General features: G+C 39.6%; 1 protein-coding gene across 3 annotated transcripts; it reads left to right on the top strand.

Annotated features, from left to right (window-relative positions):
• Window positions 1-3,183: 3,183 nt before the first annotated feature.
• On the top strand, window positions 3,184-20,066 carry PIGA (phosphatidylinositol glycan anchor biosynthesis class A). Of its 3 annotated transcripts, none has more exons than XM_003805712.5 (6): window positions 3,184-4,045; window positions 7,551-8,327; window positions 13,458-13,590; window positions 14,363-14,495; window positions 14,644-14,850; window positions 17,743-20,066. In XM_003805712.5, exons 2-6 carry the CDS (start codon window positions 7,613-7,615, stop codon window positions 18,007-18,009), a joined length of 1,455 nt encoding a protein of 484 aa, XP_003805760.1. In that variant the 5' UTR covers window positions 3,184-4,045; window positions 7,551-7,612; the 3' UTR covers window positions 18,010-20,066. The 3 variants fall into 3 exon arrangements, with proteins under 3 accessions (XP_003805760.1, XP_054962313.1, XP_057157065.1); XM_055106338.2 differs by having other exon boundaries at window positions 4,026-4,045; window positions 7,551-7,669; XM_057301082.1 differs by lacking the exon at window positions 3,184-4,045 and having other exon boundaries at window positions 7,945-7,953.
• Window positions 20,067-20,834: the final 768 nt, after the last annotated feature.

Below are 20,834 nucleotides of genomic sequence, written 5' to 3'. Positions count from 1 at the left end.
GTTTAATTTCTGCATGTTTTTATTTCCAAATTCTTATTCCTTTAAAAATGTCATTTCAAAAATTATTTGAATTGCGTCTAGAGTGAATTCTTCTTCCATTGTTACATTTGTGTGTTGTCTTTCTTAATATTATATATCTTCCATTGTTTTTGAATTTTGGTTGATAAACCAATCTTGAGAGCTCTCTCTCTCTCTCGCTCTCACTCTCTCCTCTCCCCGTGTGTGTGTGTGTGTGTGTGTGTGTGCTTATATCCCCCAGACTAGCAGTGATAGTGGAAAATTGCAAATTATGTTGCTTGGCTCAGTTCTGTTAGCAAAGTTATATCCTCAGACTGTTGGCAAAAATTTCTTTCAATGTCTATTCACAAGTAGGGGAGATGGTTAAGCAACAAGGCTTGGTTATCTATTGCTATGTAACAAATCACCCAAAAACTTAATGTTTTGAGACAATAACAATTTATTATTTCTCATAATTCTGTGGGTTAGTTAGGATCAGCTAAGTGGTTCTTTCCACATAGTATAGGCTGAAGTCACTCCAGTGGTTATATTAAATTGGGAACTCACTTACTGCTGGAATGCCCAAGATGACCTCTCATTCTTCAGGGCTTCTCTCCATGTGGCTTGCCATTATCCAATATCTTGTCTGAGCTTCACAGCATGGTCATTGGCTTTCAAGAGGAAAGGTTCCAACAAGATGCATCCCAGTAAATAAACACTTATTAAGCATCTGTGGCATCTCATTTGGCCATTCCAGTCACATGCCCAAACCCAGAGCCAATGTGGGAGAGGATTAGACAAGGCTGCCAATATGGAATACTGGTTTATTGAAGGTCACCGTTGTAACAGTCTCTCACAAAACTGGGTCCTGTATCAAGCCACACATGGAACCCTGTTAGTCTATTATTCTACAGGGGCTGAACCCTGGTTCACATCTTCCTGCTGCCACATACAGAATCCAGGACCTATGTGGCTTTGTTCCTGATCACCATTTTGCATATTGGTTCTGTTTCTGATACACAGAAATGTTTATCTTCTTGTTTAAATCACAGGTAAAACATTAAATTTTCTCATTTATATTGTATCACTTATTGTTATATTTGAAGCAGAATCAGGAGTTAGGAGTCTCAAAATACTAATTGAAAATGTGATCTTGGCTGGAAGTCCGCCTCAACATCAAGCCCATTTTCCTTAGTAATATCTTCTACCAGTTTGCTCTAACCTTCATTGATAATGCCACTCTTCTTCTGTCTGCCCACTTTCCCTTCTCTTTTCCTTTGTGATTACAAAGCAGTGTTTGCTGGACAGCACCTGTCTGTACCTCATTCATGTTGTTCTTGGAATTATCCTGTTCCCAAGAGTTGCATGACACCATCTACTTATTCTTCTAGCTAAATGCTGGCAGCTAGAAATACTCTTTCCCTTTGAACTCCCAATATTTTTCTTATATTTCTCTTATGGCATTTATCACTTCCTGCTTTTTATCGTAGATATTTACATACGCCTTAACTCTGTATTGTTTCCTTGCAAGTAAAGCTCATGCCAGGTTTTCTCTGCATCGTGCTTTGTACACAGATAGTAGGTTCTCAAGACATATTTGTTGCCTTCCCACTCCAAGATTATCCCAAAGAGCTAATTTACATATGAAGTTGCAAAAACTGAATTTCAAGGGAAGATGATATCTACATTTATTTTACATCTTCATCATCTCAGGTCGTTTAATACTAAAACTGGTACCAATTGCCCTCATATTTTATTAAGTGCAATCAGAATATAATGCATGTAAGTATCTTAGTCTAATTTTAGTGGTTCCGGAGAAAATTCTCTCAAGACATACCTTGAGACCATACATTAAGGCAGGACACCATAATTAGAATCATCTCCAGATTTATATCTTAATCTTGCTACTACAAATTTCTTTTGACTTTTTAGAATATAGCCTTAAATGGAGACCTTTACTTAACTGACTATAAATGAAGTCATGTACCCAGGTGAGATTATGAACCCTTGGGAGTCGGAATAATGATTTATTTATCTTTTAATGCTCAGTGCCTAGGACAGAAGCTGGAGCTTTAAATAAATGTTCAATGTTTTCAGACTTTGTTGGAACAGCCTGCAGGCTCCTCAACGCCCTCCCCCACAGAGACTCAGCAACAGTGTGCCTCTATTAATATCTATTTATAAAGGTCAGCCTATTCTATATTTGAAACACAAAGAACCTTTTAAGAAAGGTGGATTTCTTTTGACTATTGATAACATGTATAGGAAAAGCTAGAAAAAATAAAAAGCTGTTGAAACACAGGGACTATGCTTAATATTTCTTGTATTCCCCACAAGGCCTTTTACAGAGCAGACATCCAGTAAATGTTTGATGATAAAAATAAGAAATATTTGTTATATTTTGAAAAAAGATTCATGGTGGAATTTCAAACGTGTACTGTGATCAGAACTATGGCAGGGGCAAACCAGGGGCTCAATAAGTGAGGCTTAACCCTCATTTATACCTTCCAGGATTTCTACCCCCACTCTTTGTCTTAAAACCTATTACAAAAATGAAAAGGAGGCCAAATGCTGTACCTATCTGGTAATGTCGCTGTTATCTGTGAAAGCAACTACAAATTATAAAGCTTAATTAAGTGTCCTTGAGTCTTCATCACTGTAATTCTCCGATGCTTCATCAATATTAACACAGGGCAAAGTATCGATTGCTACTCTAGTCTTACTCATCAACTCATTAATTCGCTTCAAATCTCACAACTAAAATGCTCTTTCAATGATGTTATTGCACTGTAATTTGTATAAGGTACACTCCATGAAATACTTTCAATACATTTTATTGTGAGCATCTAATATGTGTCAGGGAGTGTGCTGACATTGGGTAAAGAAATTCATGTATTAAACTAAAACTTCCTCAACATCCATTACCAAGAACAGATCCTGCCTCAGTTTACTATCTGGCAGGGAAGGCAGACATTTAACAAGCAAATACAATTTCCGTTTTCAGAAAGAAGTCCATGTGAGATCTCAAGAGACAAGTAATCAAGGATCAGGGTGAGGAGGGAGAATGCAATCAGGCAAACAACTTGAATATCATCTGATAAATGTTATACTTTGGCCAGCATGTGGCCAAAGTACTATTAAAATTAAAAAGTGAGAGTATTTCATTCTCTGGAGGCTTGGGGAAAGCATCAGAAAGGAGCAGACATTTTCAGGGATGAATAGGCTTACACTAGGCTTAATAAAATGGGTGCCAGTAATGGTGGCGGTGATGGTACTCAGAAAGGAATTTCTTCTCGAAAACGCACGTATGGCAGGGATGGGGGATTCCAAGTACCAGCTGTGACGCATGGATGACCGTCACACCACTCTCACTGATTCTTTAGCTTCCTAGTCAAGCACCATCGTAACTAGTTGAACCAGTCGAGTGGGAGTTGATATTTCAGATCAGACCTCGTATGTTTCCCTCAGAGTGTAGAGTTGCCATGTAAATAACAAGATGTCTAGTTAAATTTACATGTCAGATAAAAAACGAATGTGTAGTGAAGTCCCCAATATTTGGTACATGCTTGTATTAAACATCATTTGTGCTTTATCTGAAATTAAAACTTCATAGTTTCATCTGTTTTGACTTTTTGTGTATTTTTATTTATTTATCTGGCAAACGTCCCAAAGCGGTAAGAACCGGCACGGTTTTGCCGTGGCACAGCTGATTACAAACAAAAAGTCTCTCCAATCAGAAGCAAGCGCGCAGAGAACTGGCGTCCGGAATAGAGACGCTGTAACCAGGAAACCAGGGTGAGCACCCACCCTACCGTCGGCCGCTTCTAGGAGACGGGCGCAGGCGCGCGCTGACGTTACATCTCGCGCTTAAGGGTGGGGACGACAGAGCGTCTCTCTCGGACGTGACCTCAGCGCCTCTTTGTGATTGGCTGCCTCGGGGGCGCGGCCCTTGGGCGCGGACGCCCTAGATTGGTGCTGCGGGACAGCAGGGAGGGACTCCGGCTGCAGCCGCGGGAGGTCCGGACACTGGCGGCCATGGAACTCACCGGTGAGTGCGCGTCGCGCCGCCCCTCTCCAGCGCTCTGGGCCGCTTTCGGATGGGGCTGTTCTGCGCGCGTGGGATCGTGGCGGGTGGTGGAGGGGGTGAAACCGACCCGGTTCGAAGCCCGGAAGTTGGGTCGGAGGGTCTCCAGAGTAGGTTGGGGCTGAGGGTGCGTTTAGGGCGGACGCGCTGGGTTCCTTGGCTCAGGCGGGTGGGTCGAGGGACTGGGGTCTCCGGAACCCCGGGCCTGAGACCAACGTCCACTCTTTGGTTGTTTTCTTTCTCTCTTTGGGCCTGGCCATCCCCGCCATGAACCCAGCGGGGTCGCTGTCTGAGCAGGGGTATCCCCTCCTTGGCCCGAGCGTTTCCCCAGCGACCTCTCAGGGAATCAGGGAATGAAGCTCAGACAGTGCCCAGGAATTGTCGGTGGAAGTACCATTCTCTTGACCCACAACTCCTGCCAGGTCTCCCTAAGGTTCTTCAGGAACCTCTACTGCTAATGATTGCCCAGGGCTCGTTGGTCGTGGTCGAGAATTTTACGGTAATGTCTTTGCCACTTTAAGTGGCTGGGTGGGAACCTTGGACAAATCACTCAACTTGTCTGGGTTCTCATTTGTAAAACGAGAGAGGTATTCACTAGAGCTCCAAGCCTTATTTCGGCTTTAAGAGCTAAGATTCTGCGATTGTGCAGCATAATGAACTTTTATGTCAAAGATGTTTGGACTGAAAACCTGGCGGAAGTGGGCAGACTCCTCACAGAACGTTGCAGGCTAATGACAACATTTTAAATGATATCATTTGGTTCATTACTCACTGTTTTTGCTATCGTTCATCTTTTAAAACTGGTAGAACTGGAAGTTCGGGTTTAGGTGACCACAGTAAGAAAATGTTAGTTAAGCCACCTAAAAGTACAAACTTGGGGAATTTCAATATTTGGTAATATTGAATCTTAATTAGTAAACTCAGGTCAACAAACACTTCTGGGGTCTTTCTGAGAGTATATTTAAAATGTAGATGAGGCCGGGTACGGTGGCTCACACCTGTAATCCCAGCACTTTGGGAGGCCGAGGCTGGCGGATCACCTGAGGTCAGGGGTTCGAGACCAGCCTGGCCAACATGATGAAACCCCGTCTCTACTAAAAATACAAAAATTAGCTGGGCGTCGTGGTGTGCGCCTGTAATTCCAGCTATTCAGGAGGCTGAAGTGGGAGAATCGCTTGAACTCGGGAGGCAGAGGCTGCAGTGAGACGAGATCGCTCCACTGCACACTAGCCTGGGCAACAGAGTGAGACTCCGTCTCAAAAAAAAAAAAAAAAAAGTAGATGAATTTGTTGGAGAGACTAGACAGTTAAGCCTTTGCACATACAGTTAATTGGCATTTTCTGAGTTTGCAGGTGAAACCGGAAACTCAGAGCTTTAGGATGGCTTCTCATTGTATAGTTGTTTGTTTTTTGGAGCCTTGGAAATCTCATTTGTAAAGCTGAGGAAGATTTTGACTAGATATCCAAGATTCTTTTTAGCTTTAGGTGTCTAAGAATGTACAGTAGTACTAAATATTGAGTGGGCATTTCACATTAATAAAGCTTTAGGGGACCCCTGAGATAAACATTTCGCACTTTAAATTGAGAAAATGGTCCCAGATACAGCCCATCTCTAGTTTAGCCTTTATCTTTAGACACCGCACTGAAGGGAGGGACACTCATTGAGTTTGAAAGGCCTGCATAACTGATAGAAAAGTTTAAAAAGTGAAGGGAGCAGTTACATAATCACCCTCTTTGGTTTTTGTGTTTCTGTTTTTTGTTTTTGTTTTGTTTTGTTTTTTTGAGATGGAGTCTCGCTGTGTCACCCTGGCTGGAGTGCAGCGGCGCGATCTCGGCTCACTGCAACTTCGGACTCCCGGGTTCAAGCGATTCTCCTGCCTCAGCCTCCCGAGTAGCGAGGACCACAGGCAGGCACCACCACGCCCAGCTAATTTTTGTATTTTTAATAGAGATGAGGTTTCTTCATGTTGGCCAGGCTGGTCTTGAACTCCTGACCTCAGGTGATCCACCCACCTCAGCCTCCCAAAGTGCTAGGATTACAGGCGTGAGCCACCGCACCCGGCCTAAATAATCACCCTCTTTGAATAAGGAAGGAGAACATGTGTGCAGCATGTGCTCTGGTGACATTTGAAAAAGGTGCTCTCAAAAAGATAGTTCGAGCTCCGGGTGTGTTTTAGTGTAAACCACAAAGGTAATGCTAGCAAAACTTTGAGAGTAATTCAATCAGTGGCTAAGCTATAGAGCAGGGGTTGGCAAACTTTTGTAGAGGACCAGATGGTAAATATTTTCAGCTATGTGGGTCATATGGTCTCTGTTGTAGCTACTCTGCTCTTGTAGCACAAAAGTAGCCATTCACATAAATGAATGGGCACACCTATGAGCCTATAAAACTTTACAAAAACAGGCAGTGGACCAGTATAACCGAGTTTGGATCCTGGCCTGTTTTAGTTGTCTGTTATTTTTTACCAAACCACCCCAAGACGATGTAAAACAATAGCCATTTTGGTATGTTTCATGATACTGCAGTGAGCTAGGCTCAGCTGGGTGGTTCTCTTGGTCTTGCCAGTGGTCACTAGGAGGCTGCATTTAGCTGGTAAGTTGGCTGGTTGGCTGGGCCTCTGGCTCTTTCCATGTAGTCTCAGAGCTCTTCCTTCTCCATATTATCTCTTCCCTTGCCCCTCTAGCACAGTAGATGGATTCCTTACACTTTGGCTTAGGATATCTAAGAGTGCACAAGTGAAAACCACCACACCTTGGAAACCACCACACCTTTTTTAGGCCGAGGCCAAAAATTTGCACATCACTTTCACTACCTTCTATGGGCTAAACCAGGTCCAAATGCAACGGGAAGGGACTATACTATAGAAGGGCATAAATACCGGAAGACATGACCGCTAATGAATCAGACTGCTACATTGTGTTACCTCTAAGCACTGAATAACTGAACAAATTTCTTAACCCCTTTAAGCTTTAGACTTTCCATTTATAAGATGGAGTTGATAACTCATGGAGTTTTGGTGAGGCTGCAATAAGATATAGAAGAGTCTTAGCATGTAGTAGCTGATGTATAGTGGCCATTTAATAAGTATTAATAGAAGCTGGTAAAGTATAAGAGTAAAGGGGAAATATATAAATGTGTGTATGTATGTGTGTATATATACTTAATTATTGGAAGAGACTGGTTTGTTAACATGGTAAACCATGATATGCTGTGGTGTAACAAACTTACTATTTAAAGTTACATGTAGCAGTATTTTTAGGGCAAAATTAAGACATGGTAGAACCTAGTTTTGTTGTATGTAAATGCCAAGCAAGTAAATGTCAAATGAGTAAATTGATGATTTGCTTTATTTTTAATTCTGGGGAAAGCTAACAAATTTACATTAACATTAAAACAGTATCTATATCTGGATTTGTAATATGGAATGTGTTTTGTTTCTGAGCTGAGATCCTGTTTTACTCTTTTTCAGGTAATAGAGGACACATCTCTTAACTGGGTTGCTCTAAGAACTGATGTCTAAACCGTCTCAGCATGGCCTGTAGAGGAGGAGCTGGGAATGGCCACCGTGCCTCAGCTACACTCTCTCGGGTTAGCCCTGGAAGTCTTTACACATGTAGAACCCGTACCCATAATATATGCATGGTATCTGACTTTTTCTACCCAAATATGGGAGGCGTGGAAAGCCACATTTACCAGCTCTCTCAGTGCCTGATTGAAAGAGGGCATAAGGTTATAATTGTCACCCATGCTTATGGAAATCGAAAAGGCATCCGTTACCTCACCAATGGCCTCAAAGTCTATTACTTGCCTCTGAAAGTCATGTACAACCAGTCTACAGCCACGACCCTCTTTCACAGTCTGCCATTGCTCAGGTACATATTTGTTCGGGAGAGAGTCACGATAATCCATTCACATAGTTCTTTTTCTGCTATGGCCCATGATGCTCTCTTCCACGCCAAGACAATGGGGCTTCAGACAGTCTTCACGGACCATTCCCTTTTTGGATTTGCTGATGTCAGCTCGGTGCTTACAAACAAGCTTCTAACCGTGTCTCTTTGTGATACAAACCACATCATTTGTGTGTCTTATACTAGTAAGGAAAATACTGTACTAAGAGCAGCACTGAATCCTGAAATAGTGTCCGTCATTCCTAATGCTGTAGATCCTACTGACTTCACTCCAGACCCATTTAGAAGGCATGATAGTATAACTATTGTTGTTGTCAGCAGACTTGTTTACAGAAAAGGTAATGAAATGATAGCTATAATTGCATTGTAGACTTTTTTCCCTATAGAAAGCTGTTGAATACTTGTATATAATGATTGTTTGGCTTTTCATTTTGTTTTATGGTTTTATAATGCTATAAATTATAGCAAAGAAAGTTCTAATATTGGTTTATATATCCAAGAAGAGAGATTTTTCAGGATGGTGGTGAATGCTGTCCCCCAACCTTTGATGTTTTAATGGTTACTAAAAATAAGAATAACCTGATGCTGTTAAATTTCAGGTCTTTTTAAAAATTAAAACAGCCCTGCACATGTGGTAAAGAAGTAGAGGGCAGGCCGTGTACGGTGGCTCACACCTGTAATCTCAGCACTTTGGGAGGCTGAGGCAGGCAGATCACGGGGTCAGGAGGTTGAGACCATCCTGGCTAACATGGTGAAACCCTGTCTCAACTAAAAATACAAAAAATTAGCTGGGCATGGTGGCAGGCTCCTGTAGTCCCAGCTACTCCGGAGGCTGAGGCAGGAGAATGGCGTGAACTTGGGAGGCGGAGCTTGCAGTGAGCAGAGATCGTGCCACTGCACTCCAGCCTGGGCGACAGAACGAGACTCCGTCTCTAAAGAAAAAAAAAAGAAGTAAAGGGCAGAGCTCACAGATGGCTTTTTTCTTCTGATTGCCAAAGTAATGTCTTTTCATTGCAGATATTTTGGAAACTAAGAAAAGCACAAAGGTGAAAACTAAAATCAGCTGTAACTGTATTATTCAGAGATACCCTAATGAGTATTTTGATTTATAGCTTTCCTGTCTTTTTTATGTGTACGTACATATACTGAAAATCAGTGGGCTTGCTCTGCACGTTACTGTATTGTAGCTTGCTTGTTTCATTTCATCATGTATAAGACATTAGTAACATATTGGCAGGTAAGTGATGAAGAAAAGGGGATTAGATGTCCTGGGATCAGATGATGGGTCTGTCCTGCTGTGTGATCGAGGACAAGTAGCTTAACATCTCTAAGTCTCAGTTTTTTCATTCGTGTAATGTAAGCAACATTGGGAACCTCGCAAGGGTTCAGTGATAGTTCCTATAAACTATTAGCCTAGTTTGTAACTGTCCACTATTATCAAGGAGGTTTTTGGGTTTTTTTTTTGAGACGGAGTCTCGCACTGTCACCCCCCGGGCTGGAGTGCAGTGACGTGATCTCAGCTCACTGCAACCTCTGCCTCCCAGGTTCAAGCGATTCTCCTGCCTCAGCCTCCCAAGTAGCTGGGATTACAGGCGCCCACCACCAAGCCCAGCTAATTTTTTGTATTTTTAGTAGAGACAAGGTTTCACTATGTTGGCCAGGCTGGTCTCAAACTCCTGACCTCGTGATCCACCTGCCCCGGCCTCCCAAAATGCTGGGATTAACAGGCGTGAGCCACTGCACCTGGCCAAGGAGGCTGTTTTTTGTACCTCTACAGCACTTAATGGACACTGCAGTTGAATGTGTGGAGGCTTGTTTACTAAAAGTCTGACACAGTCTGGTTATAAAAAAACAGTGTCTTCTGAGTGCTATTTGAAAACCTGTCCACTAATCAAAAGTGTCATTTATAGTAGGGAATCATTAAAAAAAATACATAAATACATACCCCTTTAAATAGTTAATATTTGAATTAAACTCAAAATATTAATACACACTGAGTTGCCCGTAGTTTGATGTAGGATTGCAGGCTTTGAGTGCTGGGCCACTGGTTTCAGCTGCATCTTGTACACCCTCCTTCATAAAACATAATCTACCATTGCTACTTTGAGTTTCTTTTGGGTGGGGTCAGAACTTAAAGGCGTATGAACTGATATGCTTCAGGAGTTTTAATTTGTTTTCAATTTTATACAGTAGTTTAGGACACCCCTCATCTGCCAAGAACTTTTTTCTGTGACATTCCTTTATTGGATTTTTCAAACTGTTCAGCTTAGTTTTTGTGGACACTCTTTTTGTCAGTTTATATGATAATTAAATTACTCAACACGACGATAACAAGTACAACTGACATCAGACAGATGTGTGAACAAACAACTGATTCTTGACAAGCACTGAATTCAGTGGTGTGCCAGTGTGCTAGGGAGTGGCCTAAAATCTAGATGTGGGCCTTGGTCAGTTTACGTTTGGAATGGAGAACCTTGATTGACCCAGCAGTCCATTTAAGTGGAGGTTGGCAAGGAAACTTGGCCTGAACTTCATTTTCTGGTTTGAAGGCAATGACATGCTTTCATTCTTTAATCAGGAACATGTGAACCGACTGGCATTCTGTATTCTGAATTCCTCCTGGGACATTAGTGATGTGTTTTTTTGTAACTTAGGAATTGTACCTAATTTATTTTTTAACCAAATAGCATATCTTCTTGAGATGGCTAGCTGAGAAAGAGTATGACACATGTGTGATCAAGGATCAGCAAAACTAACTACCCATGCAAAGATTAAACCTGTTACCTTTACTTCCCTAATGTGGTATTTTAACCAGCTGAGCTAACCACCAATGGAGTGATGGTATGGCCTTTCCTGTACTCAATTCAGTAATTGAACAGTTATTTATCGAACCCTCTCCAGATGCCAGGCACCCTGCAGAAAGTAACATTCTGAAAAGGAACAGCCATGCCTGTAGCCCAAAAGTGAGTAGTTGTATTAATGGTCCATTCCTTATTAACAAATTAATTTCCTCAGGAGTTTATTGGACCAGATATCAAAGTCCCACTGGAATGTCTTAAGTGAGAGAGAGGATAAATCAAAGTTTTCCTTATCCAGGCTTTTTGGATGTCTTTTTCCTGAGCCTTCTCTTCCAAGCCTGTTTTGCTCTCAGTCAGGATTTACCAGCACTCTGCATGTGTAGGCACGCTCGCCTGCTTCCTTCTGTAGTGGTAATGACAACCTACATTTGTATTCTGCAGTTGATAAAGCCTGTTCGTGGTACAATACCTCATTTGACCCTCCCAACAACTGTAGGGTAGATGTTATCTACATGAAATTGAGTCTGAGAGGGTAAGTAACTCACCCAGGTTACACAGTAAGTAACAGAGATGACACACGAGTTCAGCTTTTCTGGAGCTAAGTTCTCCTCTTCCTCCACCCATGCCCAGCCACTCATATCCTAGGTGTAGATCAGAAGGTTCTTAAAAATATTGTTAGACTGAGCTTTAAAAGCAGTTTGGATCAGAGATTTTCATTGTCTGTTTTGTGTTCACATGGCAGTCGAAAGTCTCTAGGTTCCATTGCATTATACCCTTCTTAGAGGCTCCAGAATAAATTTTTTTATAGTGGTGGGGAAAAGCCCTTATTCTTAGAATAAGAATATAGATCATTGGTAATAGTAATCAGTTCCATTTCTTATGAGATAGTTGTCAGGATTAAATGACATAATGAATTTAAAGTATATTGCCTGTCATAGCAAGCACTCTGTTACTGTTAGCTATTATCATTTATGACTATTGCTGTATGTTGTTTTTTGTTTGTTTGAAGAATGGGCTCTTAACCTTGTATGAGAAAGAAAAGGGTGAGGAAGAAAATGGATTGAAGGAATTGTAGGAGACTAAATGTTAAAAGTCATTAAACTACCTTCTGGTTTATCTAGAAATCCAATTGAGTGATTTGTTAGTAGACATGAAACAAAGATAGCTATGATTTTAATGAGAAGCCTTCATATTCAGAAAAGCTGCATGGGAATTTTTGATACATACAATAATAGTTTGAAAGTACTAGCAGAGTTTACTTAATGGATTCTACTTTGTATTATTTAATAAAAATGACCCTATATATATATGTCATTTCTCCTGTCATCTATTTTATAACTGATCTGCCTATTTGGGGTGGAAGATTAAGAAATACAATTCTTATGTGTGTGTGCATTTTTAAAATTAATAAACTTAGCTCTAGGTGGATTATTTTATATTTACTTTTACTTTTTTTTTTTTTTTTTTGAGACGGAGTCTCGCTCTGTCTCCCAGGCTGGAGTGCAGTGGCGCAATCTCGGCTCACTGCAAACTCCACCTCCCGGGTTCACGCCATTCTCCTGCCTCAGCCTCCCGCGTAGCTGGGACTACAGGCGCCCGCCACCATGCCCGGCTAATTTTTTGTATTTTTAGTAGAGACGGGGTTTCACCATGTTAGTCAGGATGGTCTCAATTTCCTGACCTTGTGATCCGCCTGCCTTGGCCTCCCGAAATGCTGGGATTACAGGCGTGAGCCACCGCCCCCTGCCTACTCTTACTTTTGAATATGTACGTTTTGTAATTGTTAATGAACTAGATTCTTAAATAGTGTTGACATTGTTGGGACTTTGGATAGCCACTCACTTTTTCAGACTAATAGGGCATAATTTACTTTATTGTTTTCTATTACCTGAGATTGTGTTTATATATTATAAGAAAATCATTTTGGAGAAAAAAGGAGCCAAGATGCATCCTTTTGTTCTATGGACTGTAGTGATCTAACAGTTGATGCCCTGCTGCCTTCATTTACCCTCACTCCAGGAAAGTGGGCTATAGCTGGTTTGAACTTAAATTTTGCGATAATGTAGTGTTCACTGCAAAATTCTCTGTACCAGCCACATTTTAAACAAAGTGGAGGCAGCAGTTAGATTTCGTTGCTTAGCCTTTTCCTGTGGCAGTAAGTGGGATCACAGACTGATAGAATTTTATAGCTGAAAGAGACTTTAGGTACATAGGTATCTTTATTTTATAGATCATGAAACTTCCCCACGATCAATGGGCTTACTGGTAAAAAAAGCTGGGAAAAGACCCAGATCTCCAATCAGCTGCCTGCTCTGGAGAAAACGAACTCAAACCTTAGCCACCTTAAATGTACCTTTTTTAGAAGTACGCAATGTATAAACACAAGTGAATAACTTAAAGAATAGTCTGTTGAGATGAAACAGAATAGTCCATATTTTGGGTGTGTGGAAGGTAATGCATGTCAAGGTCTACGTCTTCAAGAATTGTAACTCTTGGGGGACCACTGCCAGTTTGCAAACAATTCCACTCCTGGAAAAGGTTTAAGAGAGTTTCTCTCCTTTATGGAGTGCATAGCTAATACTTCTCAAAATGAGTGGATTCTCAGTCGTTCTGGTGAATTTTTTTAAGTTTAAATATTAATATCTCCAACATTCAACTTTATATTTTCAGGGATCGATTTGCTTAGTGGTATAATACCTGAACTCTGTCAGAAATATCCAGATTTAAATTTCATAATTGGAGGAGAGGGACCAAAGAGAATCATTTTGGAAGAAGTTCGGGAAAGATACCAGCTGCATGACAGGTATTGATGAATTTCATGTTGTCTTGAGGGAGAAGATATCAATTATCTCTATTTGGTTTTAACTGCATGCGTACCTTAGATGTGTTGCTTCTCCTGCATGTAATTGATATACATATAATTGATATAAATCTAATGCAAGGACTGTTTTCAAAATTTTTATATAAATAGGAAACCTAGTTAATTCACAATTTTATTTTTTCCATTAGCCCAATATTATTTGACTTTGGGGGGCCATTGTTGGAGGCACCATGAAAGGCACAAAAAACAGCTGCTTTAACTGGAAGCGTTTGCAGATTTCCAGGCCATACTGTGTAGTGATTTAAGTAATAGGGCTCAAATCATGTAAATTGCTCTGCACATACAGATTTGGACAAGTCTCTTCCTCAATAACTTACACAACACAAGGCTTGTACGTGTAAAGCATCAATTTTAATAAAAAGGCCATTTTCCTGTTTACAAATGGCACTTTAACATTAAATTATCAAAGTTTATTAATATTATTACATACAGACTAGTTTTGGAGAAGATAAAGTTTGATATGTGTAACAAAAGTTAGAAATAATGTTCGCTGTATGAGTTTTAACCCAACTGCTTTATAAGGCTGTTTCTATTAGATCAGTGTTTGGTGATACTAATCTTTTGAGGTGGAGAACATTAGCAGCAATAAGAATTTAAGTGTAATATAAATAGCAGACTTGGTTTATAAATTAAATTTCTTTTGTAGCATGAGTTTTCACTCCCTTCTTTCTTCCCCTCTCATTTAAAAAATCAGGGTGCGTCTTTTGGGAGCTTTAGAACACAAGGATGTTAGAAATGTCTTAGTTCAAGGACATATTTTTCTGAATACCTCCCTTACTGAAGCATTCTGCATGGCGATCGTGGAAGCAGCCAGTTGTGGTTTACAGGTAAAAAGCTTTGAGGGCATTCATGGTTGGGATTTCTGTGTATTTTGAAAAATAATGAGACACATTCCATAATAATGTTTTAACTGGTTTTGTTGATCTTCCTGAGGTATGATTATGGTGGAGTATGTGTTCTTTCTTTCTTTTTAAGGTTGTAAGTACCAGAGTTGGTGGAATTCCTGAGGTGCTTCCAGAAAACCTTATTATTTTATGTGAGCCTTCAGTAAAATCTTTGTGTGAAGGATTGGAAAAGGCTATTTTCCAACTGAAGTCAGGGACATTGCCAGCTCCAGAAAACATCCATAACATAGTAAAGACTTTCTACACCTGGAGGAATGTTGCAGAAAGAACTGAAAAGGTATGTCACATGCTGAGAAAAGATTGTGTCTAAACTCTTACTTGATGTTTCACGTACATATTTGCTTTTTCTTACATAGATGTTTACCATTTTTGTTCTATTGCTTAAGTTGATGAAATCTCTTCCAGATGAAAAGAAACAGATTTTGGTACACACACCGGGCTAAGTGTCTGGTCAAATTATTGCGTTTGACATTTGAAAATAGCAGTAATACAGTCTAGCCCCCTCATTAAACTGGGCATAAAGAAGTTACAAAATTTTCTAAAAGTCACAATGAGTAGAGACAAGACGAGTATTAAATCTACTCTTAGATATTTTCTTGAAGCTGTTGATAATTCTAAAGCAAACATCTCTATTAGGAAATGCATGGTTTTGCTGATGGCAGCAACTTTATAACTTGTGAATATTTAATTCAGGCTACTTCCTAAACCTCTTGTAGCCGTTTTGCTAACTACTGTGATTTTCTCCAGGAAAAGGATTTTTGCATCTTTGGGCTGATTGAGAACATAGTAAGTTAGAATTCAAAATGTACGTGACAAACGTGGGAAAAATCACAAATAAAAAGCAGCAACAGAGAATTTCCAAAAGGACAGGTATAGGAAATAGATTAACACCCTTAGGTAGGAGATTACCGTTGTGGGAAATGCTTCCTGAATTTGAATTAGGGACTGCTTTCATTCTCAGTTTCATCCTTTACGTCCTTTTCATGATGTTCTCTGCCTCATACCTCTTATTACCATGTAACAAGCTGAACAGAAACAACTCAGCTTCTTAGTATGTAGAAATTGTGAACCAGAAAGATAACCAGGTGGAACATGGAGAAGGTAGTAGTTTAGAGTAATGCTACCAACGTGATATTCAGTGGAGCAATGAGTTTTTAGCCTAGAGTAGATAGCAAGTTGGAGCTGAGGAGAATAGCTCTTTACTGTAAGGCTTTCTTACTTGGTTTGAATGATGAATTCCAGTATATAAGATGAACTCATATTTGAATGGAAGTTCTAAAAACTTATCTCTAAAAATTGTCTTATACATTTTCCATTGAAACATGAGATGTTTGCGACAGTCAAACATTTTTGACTGAAGCATTTTGAGACATTCTGACCTTCTACAAGTCTTGTACTATCTCCCCCATATGAAACATGGAAAGTTGGAGTCTAGTGCTTACCTGTTGGGAGTACATGTCAGAGTCCCCGGGCAGCCTTTTCAGACTCTCTCTACTCCATCTTGATGTCCCCCTGCCTCCCCAACCACTCCCTAGATTCCAATGTTATCCTTTAGGAGCAGAGATAGAATTGGGGGTATAATTGGCAGGGATATTTGGTCAGACAGGTTATTTTGATGATACCATCCTGATCTCCACTCCCTTTGAGAACCACGGCACTGTTAAGTTGTGACTTGACCTTCTTGATTGACATCGTATAAACCCCAGAAGCGTGAGCCACTGTAGGTAATAAGTTAACAGGGAAAGAACTGTGGTGGCGGTTTGTCAGCATATAGTAAAGGAGCTAATTGGGATTTTTTTGGTAACCACATTTTTCTTTTGGTTAAAGTAATAGTACAGCATCTGTATTTTTTTTAATTCTATGGTGATTTATAATACACTTTTAGAAAAAAGTAAATCCTTGCCTATAATGGATTGTCATCACTAACATTCTCTTCATAATAGTAAATTGTTATTTTATCACTTAAAACTATAAGTAGATTAATTGATCTGAAATAAAGCTGGACAAAAAAGTCAGTTTGTAGTTACTCTTTTAACCCTATGACATTTTAATTCATTTCAACTCCTCCTTCTTAGTTTAACTGTGCTATTTAGGAAATCGATCATGAAATTAATTTGGAGTTCATGCTGTAAACATACTTTTTCAATTGCAATTCACCAGTCTCAGCATAATTCTCAACATAATTCTGATTAAAATGTTTGTATTCAGAATGTCCTCAGGGTAAAAGAGCTCGATGAAAACATGCCGTACCTTTCAAGGGCTGTTGACCTGTACAACATGCACTGCATGTTATAACTTTCTTGAGTTCAAAAGGAGACGGTTTAAAGGTCTAATATATGAGACTAAGCACAAGTAATACTCAAATTACAAAATATGAATGTTGGCCCATTTGATGTGTTCTGAACAAGTATGTTTAAAGATCTTCGTTTTTTGATATTTTAGAGCTTAGTACTTAGCAGTGTTTTAAAAAGCAAGCCACCTACTTGCTCAGCAAAAAACTTTATTTCATTTGCCAGCATTTGACCTATACTATCTACTGAAATTTCCCCCATCTCTTTATCTTCTTTTATTTGAAATCCATGAAATGCTTCTGCATGTCCTCACCATCCATGCTCAGCAACATGTACAGCCTCATGTGGCTGTTGAAAGAGGAGCCTCTGTGTTCCCAGAAGTATGCTAGATTGTAGCTCTCTGCTTGTGGTTGATGTCTGCCAGATGCCGGTGAGAGCATCTCAGCTTAGTCAAGGAATCTTCAAAGGCAAATCCTGCTTCAGTACTGCTGAAGTCACTGCTGAATTAAATATTGACCCTACAGTGGTGACCCCAAAAGCTGTTCAGACTTTGCGGGACTTTGGAATTCTAGTAGTTGGCTAAAATTGATGGTGACTCCCTAGGGGAGAGGAACTGTGGCTTATTCTTTGTATCACACAGCCTCTAGCCCGGTGTCTTGCCCAGAATAAGTACCCAATAAGTTTTGAATCAAATGGCAATAATTATCGTGATTAAGTTCATTAAGGATATCATTACTATGACAACAACAACAAAACACAAGCAACTTTTGTTTGTATTTGTTTATAAAATGTTCCTGCAGGATCGGGTCATTGTTTATCATGGGACAGGTGATGGGGTGATAGGTGAAAGTGCTCACACTTGGCTTCTCTCCCTCCAGGTATATGACCGGGTATCAGTGGAAGCTGTGTTGCCAATGGACAAACGACTGGACAGACTTATTTCTCACTGCGGCCCAGTAACAGGCTACATCTTTGCTTTGTTGGCAGTTTTCAACTTCCTCTTCCTCATTTTCTTGAGATGGATGACTCCAGATTCTATCATTGATGTTGCAATAGATGCCACTGGGCCACGGGGTGCCTGGACTAATAACTATTCTCACAGTAAAAGAGGGGGTGAGAACAATGAGATATCCGAAACCAGGTAGAAGGAAGCCTAGATTGTAAGATTTTAAACATTTGTAATAGTTCTATAAAGACTATGGAAAATAACCTTGCTTTTGGGGGGTTTTTGTTTTTTTAGAGTTAATTTAGTAAGTTATGCTACCTCTATATCATTCAATATTTTCTGTTGAGGAAAGATAAAAATTTATGCAATTCCTGAGTGTAGAAACTTCTTGCACTTATTTAAAATTTAGGAGAGAACATTTAAGCCACTCAGGTATGAAATTTTTCAGACTACTGAAATCCCTGTAGCAGAGATGTTTTAACATTATATTTTGAGAGCTTTGGGTGCTGAAGGGCCAAACGTTTTCTGGGCATTTTTTGGCCAGTTTTTAATGTTACACCATTAGACACTCACCAGATGTTTACAAGTTTTCTTTAGGGGAACTACAACAATTATATGAACTGTTTTATATCATGTTCATATACATTTATTAGGAATCTAAATCATGTCTTTGAACATTTATTAGGTTCACTCAGTAGGTGTTACATATAATTAACAGGTTCCTTGAGTAAGATAGTCCATCAGTTACCAGCACATTTTGAACCCCTGCTCTGTGTAGAATGTTGAACTAGATGCTTCCCGCCATTAAGGACCAGGGGTGCATTCACTCTTTGTTTACCATTCAGATGGCTTACTTCATCGTAATTGTGGTTGATATGAGATCAATATCCAACATGCCAAAAATGCTCATGCCAGTTAATGCCAGGAAAAATATCACCGACACACTACTAGTACTTTGTTCCTGTTGTATGCATTCTCCTAGGTAGAGCCTCCATCTTCAGTTGTGTTTTTGAAGGTATTTTTTGCTTTTTAAATACTGGGGACCGATATCACTGTTGATAGTGCAGAGAAACCCTCCACATTTTTCAGTGCATAATTGAGTTTTCTATAAATGCCTTCGTGTTTTCTGAGCAGAATGTACGAGGTGTGCCATCCCAAAACCAGCTGCTACCCTGTCCTTTTAATGTAAGTCACTCCCCTTCACTGTGGCCTCGCTGATGTCTGATAAGTATTGTCAGTGTGGAAAAGGCTTTACTTCAGAATGGTTTATTTATAGCAAACCAAGTTGAAAATTTTAGAAACAGTCTTTGTGGGTGGATGTTATTAACTGTAATTGTTGTTGCCCAGAGCCATGGGTTTTTTAACCCCAAATTATCCACATGGTGTGTATTATGAATTCTTTGAACTCTTAAGGTTTTTGTGAGAAAAGGACTGTGAATTCAAAACAATGAGGCACTTGTGGGTGCACTACATAGATTCTGACAGTGTTGTGATTCTGTATAGGATTTTTAAAAATGACAGCATTCACAAAATTTATTACTTTTTAAAAAATAACATGCCTATTAACTGGTTGCACTGATATAAAGGAAATATATTTGTGTTTTGTTTGTACTAAAATGCAAAAGCAAGAGTGCAATTTTTAAAATCTAGAAGTTAGGGGTTTTGTTGGAGAAAAATGGACTGATCTTTAAACTATTCAGTCTTATTGGGATTTTTATGCATAGAAACTCACATATAAACATGAAGTAAACAGTGCCAGTATTCATAGGAAAGTGAGAAACTGTAATATTTGGCCATTATTCTATTCAACAGGTTTTAGAGGCATGCCACCATTTTTTCCTTATATTTTTGCTTAATTTTTTTAAATTGTCATTTAATTCTTAAACTGTCATTTATTTGAGATGGAAATAAGATCTAAAGTTAGTTGCCTTTGCCTGTAAAACATGTGATTTGCAAATTATTATTTTTCTTTTTTTTTAACAAATGGAAGTAAATTTGTTTCACGTAAATCTTAATTTTCAACCTTTCTGGATACCTTAATTGTAACTGTCAGTTTGCACTGGTCGGTATATGGAAACACATTGCTCTACCCTGCTACTTACGTTGATTTTAAAGTGAATTTACAGTGATGAGAAATTTGTGAAAAATATATTGTATTTCTTTTGATGTTTCAAAAGGTTGCCTATGAAAAACTGATTTGTTAAAACATGCTACATGTCCAAAAATAAAGACCAGAATGACATTTTGATAATTTTCTGAGTTTGTCTTATTTTATGAACAGACTATTATTTACTAGTGGAACAGGCTATCCCTGCCCCTGACACATTCTTTTTCAGTGCAATTTGGATGTGTTGCTTGGTCTATTAGTAAAACAAGAAATACCCTTTGGGCGATGAATTACTCTGTCATTTTTTGTTTCTAGAATATCTTCTCTCACTCATGGAATAGTGAGTTCAATTGTGCCTTTGTTCCCTTACCCAAATAAGCCCTTGTTTTTCACTGCCCTAGCATTATCACGTGAGACAAGGAAAATATCTACAAACTATACTGTGTATGTGAGCTACATAATTATGCTTTCTACTTTGCCCAACACAAATTCATAAACTTTCTTAAAACATTATGAGACTTGTGATTTTCTTTCTTTCTTTCTTTCTTTCTTTCTTTTTTAGCTCATCAGCTATTAGTGTATTTTCATTTATTTATTTATATATTTTTGAGACGGAGTTTTGCTCTTGTTGCCCAGGCTGGAGTGCAGTGGCACGATCTTGGCTCACTGCAACCTCCGCCTCCCGGGTTCAAATGATTCTCCCGCCTCAGCCTCCTGAGTAGCTGGGATTACGGGTGCCCACCACCACACTGGCTAACTTTAGTATTTTTTAGTAGAGATGGGGTTTCACCATTTTGGCCGGGCTGATCTCGAACTCCTGATCTCATGATCTGCTGTTAGTGTATTTTATGTGTGGCCCAAGACAAATCTTCCAATGTGGCCCAGGGAAGCCAAAAGATTGGACATCCCTGATTTAG

This window comes from Pan paniscus, chromosome X (genome assembly GCF_029289425.2).
Source record: "Pan paniscus chromosome X, NHGRI_mPanPan1-v2.0_pri, whole genome shotgun sequence".
NCBI lineage: Eukaryota > Metazoa > Chordata > Mammalia > Primates > Hominidae > Pan > Pan paniscus.
Note: the sequence above shows the minus strand (reverse complement) of the source record. Positions and strands in the feature narration are given on the sequence as shown.